The sequence below is a fragment of the Oculina patagonica genome, chromosome 6, assembly GCF_052425735.1.
Source record: "Oculina patagonica isolate OP01 chromosome 6, crgOcupat, whole genome shotgun sequence".
NCBI classification, from domain to species: domain Eukaryota; kingdom Metazoa; phylum Cnidaria; class Anthozoa; order Scleractinia; family Oculinidae; genus Oculina; species Oculina patagonica.
Window position 1 is genome coordinate 12323663 of NC_135763.1, and position 9149 is coordinate 12332811.

The 9149-nt window shown below is 37.5% G+C and overlaps 2 protein-coding genes across 2 annotated transcripts; one reads left to right on the plus strand and one right to left on the minus strand.

The window, feature by feature from the left end:
- Positions 1-922: 922 nt before the first annotated feature.
- On the plus strand, positions 923-6101 carry LOC144658911 (histone deacetylase complex subunit SAP18-like). The gene is made up of 4 exons (XM_078519415.1): positions 923-1079; positions 1344-1393; positions 4471-4527; positions 5430-6101. The coding sequence occupies exons 1-4, from the start codon at positions 957-959 to the stop codon at positions 5695-5697; spliced, it is 498 nt and encodes a 165-aa protein (XP_078375541.1). The 5' UTR covers positions 923-956; the 3' UTR covers positions 5698-6101.
- A 68-nt stretch (positions 6102-6169) lies between these two features.
- Positions 6170-8528, minus strand: LOC144657854 (uncharacterized). Its single transcript, XM_078518213.1, has 5 exons — positions 8368-8528; positions 8196-8282; positions 7908-8027; positions 7271-7357; positions 6170-6372 (listed from the first exon to the last, which is right to left on the minus strand). The coding sequence occupies exons 1-5, from the start codon at positions 8393-8395 to the stop codon at positions 6170-6172; spliced, it is 525 nt and encodes a 174-aa protein (XP_078374339.1). The 5' UTR covers positions 8396-8528.
- Positions 8529-9149: the final 621 nt, after the last annotated feature.

The window sequence follows — 9149 nt, forward strand, 5'->3', positions numbered from 1 at the left end:
CCATTCGCTTCATCTTTTCCTTCATCTCTTTGAGCTCTGAGAACAACTTCGCTTGTATTTGTGCATCCTTTCTCGCTATCTCTCTTTCAGCTTGGGCTTTCTGCTCAAATCTTTTCACATCTGCCCGTGCCTGCCTACAGATCTCATCAATATTGTCCAAGCTATCGACGTACTTGTCGACTCGTCTTTCGAGTTCGTCCAATTGTCTTTGCAGCTTGTCAGCAGTGCTTTCTTCTTTTTCAGGCGAAAAACCTGATTTAGAATCGGATTGTCTTTTAATAACAGCACCGATCAATGAATCAGCGAAGAGAGCTTCAGGATCCATTTTGCTTGTGGCTCAGATTACTGGTACAAATCACTTTCTTCTGATCGCGAAAATTCCAGCTAGTTAGTCGCTTGAAAAACGCTTTCAACTTTGCGCCGCAAACATTTACGCTTGAATTTGACGTAACAATTGAGTTTCGTTCTTTATTAGAGAAAGCGCGCGCTTCTTAATGTGAACGGCCAAGTGCGCTTCGGGCTTCGGCGGGCCATTGAAAAACTAAGAAGATTATCAACTAAAAGTTCATAAGTAAATAAACGGCCTATTTGGCAAAGCTGACGTTTTGAGTTATTCACGTGTCGGAACAAAATAGGGGATTTTGTATTTTGTGGGTTGTGAGTTAGTTGATGTTATTGGTGAGCGTGTATGGTAACGATGATGTATTAGAAATTAATTAATTAAACGAAAAGTGTTCCATGATTTCATGGGAAGTGAAGGTGCCGATTTGAACTGATAAATTTTGTTCTGAAACTCTGCAACTTTCAGTAAACTTGATGAAATTCTCCCTTAGAGGAAAATTCAGTCCAAGCCTTCCCCTCCCTACAAAAATTTCTTCGTCCATTCTACCCATCCTGCACTTTGAGCGTTCAAGTTTTAGGCCAGGTTACTAAGGCACGCGAAAAAAAAAACCAACATGGCGGACACGAGGGGTCGAGGATCTTCTCCTTCAAGAGGAATTAGAAATCGCTCTCGAGACAGAGACCGAGTGAAAGAACGAGAAACAAATGATCAAAAGACTACGATTGACAGAGAAAAGGTACAGATCTCAATTTGCACGAGATCTCTTTAATTCTGGCCTTTAGAGATAAGAATTCATTACTAGATGTTTAGAAGGAAAACTTTGTTGCTGATTAAACATCGAGGGATCGATATTAATACAAAGTTTGTAATACTTTCCGCTCAACTGTAAAATACCCGGCCACTTTAAAACACCTCTTGTATTAGTTTAGTGAAACAAATACTTTTGATAGTTATCTGAATCATACAGAACGCTTACTTTTTGTTCACAACTTTCTTTCAGACTTGTCCATTGCTTCTTAGAGTGTTTTGTAATCAAGGGCGGCACCACAGGTAAATCTCAATCAAGCTCCATTGCATGAATCTAACCTTACATTGAGAATCATGAAGTGGCCGGGTATTCTGAAGTTGCTCCGAGAAATCTATCTAGAGAAAAAAGTAGACTTTGACAAAAAATGGAACTGTTCCATTTGTGGCCCTTATATTTATCCAACCAGCTCTCCTTTGCTTACATTGAATTTTGACAAAGTTTGCTAAATCAATATTAAATACAAAGACGCTTGTTTTGTACTTGGAGTCTTAACTGTAGGATAATGATAATCAACTGATTGATTAAGTGGATTCAAACAAACCCAATAATGGGCAATTCCAGAAAATATCCATACACCATGACGGACGGCTTCAATATTTTAACCCCCCCTTGCCTTCGGAAATTCCAAAATGCGTTACCCCCCCCCCCCCATGCCCTTGGAATTCCATAATCCTAAACCCCCCCCTCCCGTACGGATTTTTTCTTTTTTCTTTAATTCCTTTACAATTCTCGGCAGGGTCCGCAAATATGCCCAGTTTGGCTTATTTTACATCAAATTATTTCAAATGACTCGATCTGTAACAGAGGCTGGGATGAAAATGTAAAAAAAGAGAGTTTTCTCCTTACTCTTGTTCAACAGATACGACCTACATTAAGGTGGCCCGCGGGTATTTATGAGAGTGACAGTTCCCTTTTGTAAGCGCGTTTTAAGACAGGAAAACGTGAAGCGATTGCTTAGATTTTTGAGAATCTGAAAGAAAAATCCTTAAATTATTTAAAATGATAAGTTTTATAGCGATCAAACGCGTTTTGTTTAAGTTATGAGCGATTTTCGGAAGCCTTCGTTTTTAATAAAATGCGATTATTTTTAAAATGCCACGGTGAATTTTTTTATAATTACCCCAAACTGCTGCCAAACAGTTGAAGTTTACTCACAACAACTTACAGGAAAATCCACTCCGTAGATTTCCTGAACGAGCGACATCTTTATTTTGCCTTCAAAAACTGTTGTGTTATGCGTCTGTCTTGACCGTCGCATAAATGTGATACTTATAATAACCCAGTACCAGCCAGTGTTGAGGCTGATGTCACCTTCATATTGTGTATGAAAGGAATACGCTGAAACTCGGTACAAACCTTTGCAATATCCTGTTCTAGCTGCAGCTTTAAAAAAATGCAAAACAAATCGACAAATTTTTCGCAATTTGAAATAACGTCATTTGTTTGATATTTTCAAAAATTCGGCTGAAAACCATCCATCTTTATTGACTGCTAACATTTGATGTATATACACGATCTTTTCAACTTTAACACACAAGATTAAGGTGACATCAGCCTCAACACTGGCTGGTACTGGGTTATTATGAGTATCACATTTATGCGACGGTCAAGACAGATGCATGACACAACAGTTTTTGAAGGCAAAATAAAGATGTCGCTCGTTCAGGAAATCTACGGAGTGGATTTTCCTGTAAGTTGTTGTGAGTAAACTTCGACTGTTTGGCAGCGTTTTTGGGTGATTACAAAAAAAATCACCGTGGCATTTTAAAAATAATCGCATTTTATTAAAAACGAAGGCTTCCGAAAATCGCCCATAACTTAAACAAATCGCGTTTGATCGCCATAAATTTTATCACTTTATATAATTTAAGCTTTATTCTTTCAGATTCTCAAAAATCTAAGCAATCGCTTCACGTTTTCCCGTTTTAAAACGCGTTTGAAAAAAGGAACTTTCAGCCTCATAAATACCCGCGGGCCACCTTAACTTTACATTTCCCCAAACTGGTACAGAACATTAAAATAACAATATCGTGTTATGTACGTGTGTACTTTCGGAAGATAATACGATCGAGTGCACTGACGTATCTGCCATTTTGAATTTGAGCCGTCGGGGTCAGCAGTCGCTCCCAATCCCACGTGCTTCAAAATGGCGTCTCGAAGCGTGGCAAAATAGTTTCGCGCTCCACTGAATGTGCTGAATATGTTGTGGATCCGCTTTGACAAGAAAAAAGAGTGAATGAAGACATTCATCAACGTTAGAGCGGTTTTCACTTGAGTGTCCAAAGTTAATTTGGTTTTGCATTACTACGCTTAGTGATTGGCTTAAAAATCTCGTGCCACTTTCTCAGCTAATCAGGAGCAAAACCAAAACCAATCGTGACTCGCTCGCTTACGTTTTCCCGCGCTTCGTGCCAGCTACATGTATTTGCTTCGAGTTTTGATTGGTTTACTGGATTGTCTGTGTTCTTTGTGATTGGCCAGAGTAATTACTTTGGTTTTGGTTTTACGACACTCAATTGAAAACTGCTCTAAGGCTTCTGGAGCTTGATGTACAACCCACATTTTATTGTGGGTATCCCATATCTTTTGTAATTGAACGCAAACACACGCCTGATCGATCGATACTTGTCTTGTATCTTCTTGTATCCTGCTTCTGTGACGCGGTGGTCAGTTCGTGCTTTTTTTACAAATGAGTAATCCACAAAATTAACATTTCAAGGAACACACTTTTGTCTGTCTCCTCTGGAAATCCAAGATCTGGAACTCCCCCATGGCTTCGGAATTCCAATCGTAAGTATCCCCCCATGCCCTCGGAATTCCAGTTCAAAGAACCCCCCCCTTGCCCTCGTAATTCCAAAAAGCTGTCCGTCGTGGTGTATGGATATTTTCTGGGACTGCCCAATGTGTGTGATTGGCTTTCAATTAAGTTTTGTTAATGGAAGTTACAAAAAAGTTCAGTTGATTCAGTTTCAATGGTGACGGTAAAAAGTTGTCAGTGCTCCTTTGCATTCAGTTGAAAATAGATACAGGGAAATTCAAGTTGTTTTCTAGTGTATTATGAGTTGGTTGAATTTAAATGTGTTATAGTAATTTGATTGTGTTTGATTGGATTCAATTTGTTTCAGAAATTAAATACAAACAAAACCATTTTTTGGTGCTGTCAAGTTCATTTACCAACTTGTTCAATTATTAGTATTATACCAAATCAATAGACATGCCACTACCTGTTTCAAAAGGCCTAATTTGACCATAATTTTCCTTTTTGAAAGATAAATGTTGTCATTTATTTTAATTTATCATTTATTTTTTAATAAAACAGGTTGGATGAATATTCAAGGACTGCTTTACCATCAAATGAACTCCAAGTATACACATGGTAAGTTATGATGTAGGAGTGTGGTCTAGTGCACTAGGCGACAAGTCGCTGTGACAACACTGCCTTCGCTCATTTTGTTGCTGCCATAAGTCGCTTGAATTAAAACTGGTTTGAATTTGTGCGACTGATTGCAGCGACAAAATTATGTCGCAGCTACAAAGATTGTCGCAAAAATGCACCATGTCACACAAGGAAACATGCTGCAGCAACTTGTCCCTGCAACTTGTTGCCTAGTGTGTCCCGACCATTAGGGCTTTGGACTTGTAATTTGGAGGCCTCAGGTTCAAATCCTGCTTCTTGCCACTGGATGGATTTGTGTTCGGTGGTCCTGAATTCAACTACTTCACACTTTGTATATAGCTAACTTGTCTGCCTTCTACCAGTTGGGGTTTAAGTTCCTGTTTGTTTACAATATTTGTTTGTTTATTAAAGGCCACAATGTAAACTACTGATATGTGGTGTTTTTTAGTTGCGTTTATGATGTTTCCATAAACTTGTCATACTTACAGTGTTTGCTAGAACATAACAAACGCTTTAAGTCCTGAGTTCAGGGTCCAAATTCTTGCTCAATTTTCTTACGTTTTTTTGTAATTTTCTTGGAAGAATTTGGTTCGTCATCAAGACAATTTTCTGAGATGATTAAGCTGCTACATTCCCACAACTTGCTTATTCAATTTTTGAGACATATTTTTTAAGAGAATTTTCAAATTAATCAGTGCTGAGGATTGGAGAATTGACCGATTGACTAGGCTCAATTTCTGCCAGTTTCTCAGGTCCAGTGTTGAGGAGCACATGATCATATTCCCAAACAGCGGTTGCTAATGAATCCTTAGTAGCTAGTGTTTGAGTGAGGTATACATCACTTTAAATTAACACAAAATCTTTATTTGACTTTATTGTAGGAAGGATGCTACGCTGAAAGAGCTCATGAGTCTAGTCAAGGAAGTTAACCCTGATGCAAGGCGTAAAGGCACTGTGTTCGACTTTGCTATTGTATTTCCAGACGCTCGCCGTGGTGGGTTTGTCATGAAAGAAATCGGCTCCACAGCAGCAGGACGCAAGGGAGCTGATGATGCTGTCAATCTAGAGTCCAAAAAGTTTCAAATAGGAGATTTCATTGATGTTGCTATTCAATCTCAAAGGATGGGAAGAAGAGATAGGCCTTACTGATCCAAGCAATACATAAACATTATTTTTTTTATTATCACCATCTTTATGGATATGTAAAGAAAGTGTTGTCTGCACCAACAATTTGGCCACCTTTGACTTTTTATCAGTAGTCTTTAAGTGTTGATAAACTTTCTCTTTATTTATTTTGAAATTTGTTCTATAGTAAACACTCTTTTTAAATGCATCTTGGCAATCAAGTAAGTTACAATTGCAAGTTTTAAAAACATTCAATCAGACAACTACCAGTAGTTGTCTTGTTTCATGGATGAACAGATATAGGAAACTAAAGTTCTACATGTCAGTGTGTTTAAAAGTTCTTTAGTTTTTCTCGATGAAAATCTGCTCCAAGCTTAAAAATAAGTTTCAGTGTCTTTTGATCTTTTGTAGTAGTGATCTTGCCTTTGTAACAAATTCTACATCAAGTAAATAAAACACTGTATATCTAAACCTCTGCCAGCTACATGTATTTAAACTACTTTGAACTCCTTATCTTGGTCGTACTAGGCAATGCACTTCCAGCAATAGACCCTGCCCTGTATGGAGGAGCTGGAGACCTCGGTTTAGTGGATCGTGACTTGGTTCGTGTTTGCAGTGAACTTTTTTGAGGAGGCATCTGACTAGAGCTTTGAATTGGAAGACCTACATCTGGGTTGATCTTATTGTTGTTTACTTTAGCTGGGGAATGAAAGTAAAAAAACAGGGCTGTGTTATTTCAAAAATACAAACACACAAGCAGAAACGTTTTAGAGACGTAAACTTGTTAAAACACTTCATTAAGGGGGCATACAATTAAAATATGATTGGTCTAAAAATTTGTCCCATGCTACAAGATTTGTTGTTGTTGTCGTTGCTTTTTTTTAAAGAAAAATGAGGTACCAGTGTCCTCATTTGTACCCCCCCCCCCCCCTAGTCTAGTGTGTGACCATAGGCCCGGCATTTTGTTTTGGAGTAAACATTGCACAAAATACAATGTTTGCGTGACAGATAGACAAGAGCATAATTTAAAGGCAAGTAATATCAGTAAACCCAAGATATTTTATATTAAGGGTTTTAGAGAACTGTAGTTTAAACAAAGTCTGATGTGATTTTGCATACATTTTGCAATAGACTGTCCATGGCCCTCTATTTTTTCGTGTTTTTCGATCGATGAGCACGCCGTTAGAACGGTGAGAGAAGTCTAATTTTGCAACAAAATTGATGCAAAAATAACTTAAATGTGACTGTATGCTTCCAAGTGAATGTACAGTCAGTAAAATTATTTGAAAGGTATCTTGAGTTTACAGACAGTTGATCGTGTAGAAACTATTTCACATCAGATTCTGTTTTTCCCACAGCTTTACTTATTAAATGATAATTTGACTTTTGCTGGCGAAAGGTCCATTAGAATGAAAACTAACATGCAGTACTTTGATTTTGAGTATTTTGCAAACTTTTAAAATTCCAAATTTATCAATATTTGTTAAAAGCAGCACTTTTGGGAGAGAAAACTTTCACTGCAAAACTGATATCTCTTTCCCGCACTTGTATAAGTTTCAGTTATCAAGATGTAGCCATTCAAGATCTAATTACTTACACATTAAGTCTGGATATATCTCTGGTAGATTGTTCAACAATGGATCAAATGTGGAGAATTCCTTCCCAGTTACACTGTCTGTCTTTTCTACAATAATAACATTTAACAGTTAACAGAATTTTTAAAGGGGCACTACTATCTATTGTGAGCATGAATTTGAGAAACTCATGAAAAACCTTCCTAGTTCACAGAAAACCCAACAATAAATGGTATGTTTATTCTCTTGAAACAAATAACAAAATTTATGGTTGTTGTAATGAGAAAGGGAATATCTATTAACAATAATGAGAAACTTGAAATTTAAGGCTCGGATTTTCAAGTTTCGTTTGGTCCCTGTTCGAGTTGTGCAACGAAAGCTTGTTCCAATACTTATTTCACAAATGGAGTGAAATATTTTTTTAGCCCTGACTACAATTAAATCTAAATGTCAGGGAATATCAGTATTCAATAATTTACAGCCAATAACTCAAAATTTATTGATTGATTATTTAAACTAACCTAAAGAAATGACCATAAGCTTATATTTTTTTTTAGAATCTGCAGACTGCAGCAGAGAAATAGTCATAGGTGGTGACGATATGAACGGACTAACAGTTTACTATATCTTGCATATAGATAGGGAAAAACCTAAGCTTACTTGAAACTTTGAGAAGAACATAATTGCCCCTTCCTTGAAGATATTCAGATGCGTACTGGTCGGGTGGCCGTTCATAAATGCTTTTTAGCGAACCGTTTTCATCTGCGATGTCTACCACAACTGGCAAGAAAAATATTTAAGACATATTGAAATATATTAAACTTGCGGTAATTGAATACAGCAGATCATTAAACGCTCTTCCTTAAAATTTACATTGATTTGTGTTTATAAGCTTGAGACTTTTAATGATTTGTATATTTGTGCTTGTGTTAGTAGAAATTAATTCACCTTTTTCGTCGCAACCGCATCGAAGTTTGATGTTTTCGTACAAAATAATACTCGGACACAGCAGATTAAACAACAGCTTCTGGTCATCTGCAAAGAAAGCAAGTAGTACATTCCCGCCATAATTTTTGTTAATTTCAAAACGACCTTTGCCTGTAAGGTATTTACAGCTTACCTCCAAAATGAATTGTTATGAAGGACATTTGCAGTTTGCACAGAGTTCAATGTTATTTGTGTGGTTATATCTCTATAGATCTGTATAGTTTTCTGATTTTATGTGCCGACATCTATATTGTCGAATAAAAAGACCACTTCGATCGACGTTTCAAGAGTCAAAAAACAAGCCGCTATAATATTTTCCCGCCATTTGGCGCACTTGCCGCATCCAGTAATGACGTCAAAAATGCCAGTGGCGGCCTTTTGCCCGGCCTTTTGAGTTTGGGCTAGACGCCAGATCTACGGGCTATGCTTAGGCAAACTGAAACAGTTTATTAAAATTGAAAACATAAGTCTAACAAAGGAGACTGGTCTTTTCTCCGTCTTTTGCCCCACCCGGCCGAAAAAAAGGTACTGACATTATTACAATAACAAATATTTGAACATCATTATGTGTTATAGCGGGGGTATTCCTGGAGGCCGTTTTTCAACCGCTGAAAAAAAAAAATGCCTATGGCATTTTTGGTCATTTTCTGAAAAAATAATTAAGCTTGCCATCCAGCCCGGAACAACTTACACGCAACTAAAAACCTCCGGCTGGTTTAGACGATGGCAAAAACCTGGTCAGTCTTCCAGCCGTTCCAGGTTCCCTTGTCTGGCTTATAATTTTTGTGTATCTAGGGTAAATGATAAAATCTCCAGAAAAACGGATTTTTAGTGGATAACCGTTAACGTTCAGAAATCTAGGGGGGAAAGACTTTTTAGGCCGAAGTTCTGCCCCGAGTTCACGAGAAAACGAAG

Bases quoted from the DNA above. Each gene is read 5' to 3' on its own strand.
- LOC144658911 (XM_078519415.1), top strand. From the start codon at position 957: ATGGCGGACACGAGGGGTCGAGGATCTTCTCCTTCAAGAGGAATTAGA. The intron at 1,394-4,470 runs GTAAATCTCAAT...TTAATAAAACAG, and splicing joins AATCAAGGGCGGCACCACAG to GTTGGATGAATATTCAAGGA. The intron at 4,528-5,429 runs GTAAGTTATGAT...ACTTTATTGTAG, and splicing joins GAACTCCAAGTATACACATG to GAAGGATGCTACGCTGAAAG.
- LOC144657854 (XM_078518213.1), bottom strand. From the start codon at position 8,395: ATGTCCTTCATAACAATTCATTTTGGAG. The intron at 8,283-8,367 runs GTAAGCTGTAAA...CTTTCTTTGCAG, and splicing joins CATAACAATTCATTTTGGAG to ATGACCAGAAGCTGTTGTTT. The intron at 6,373-7,270 runs GTAAGTAATTAG...TTCATTCCCCAG, and splicing joins GATATATCCAGACTTAATGT to CTAAAGTAAACAACAATAAG.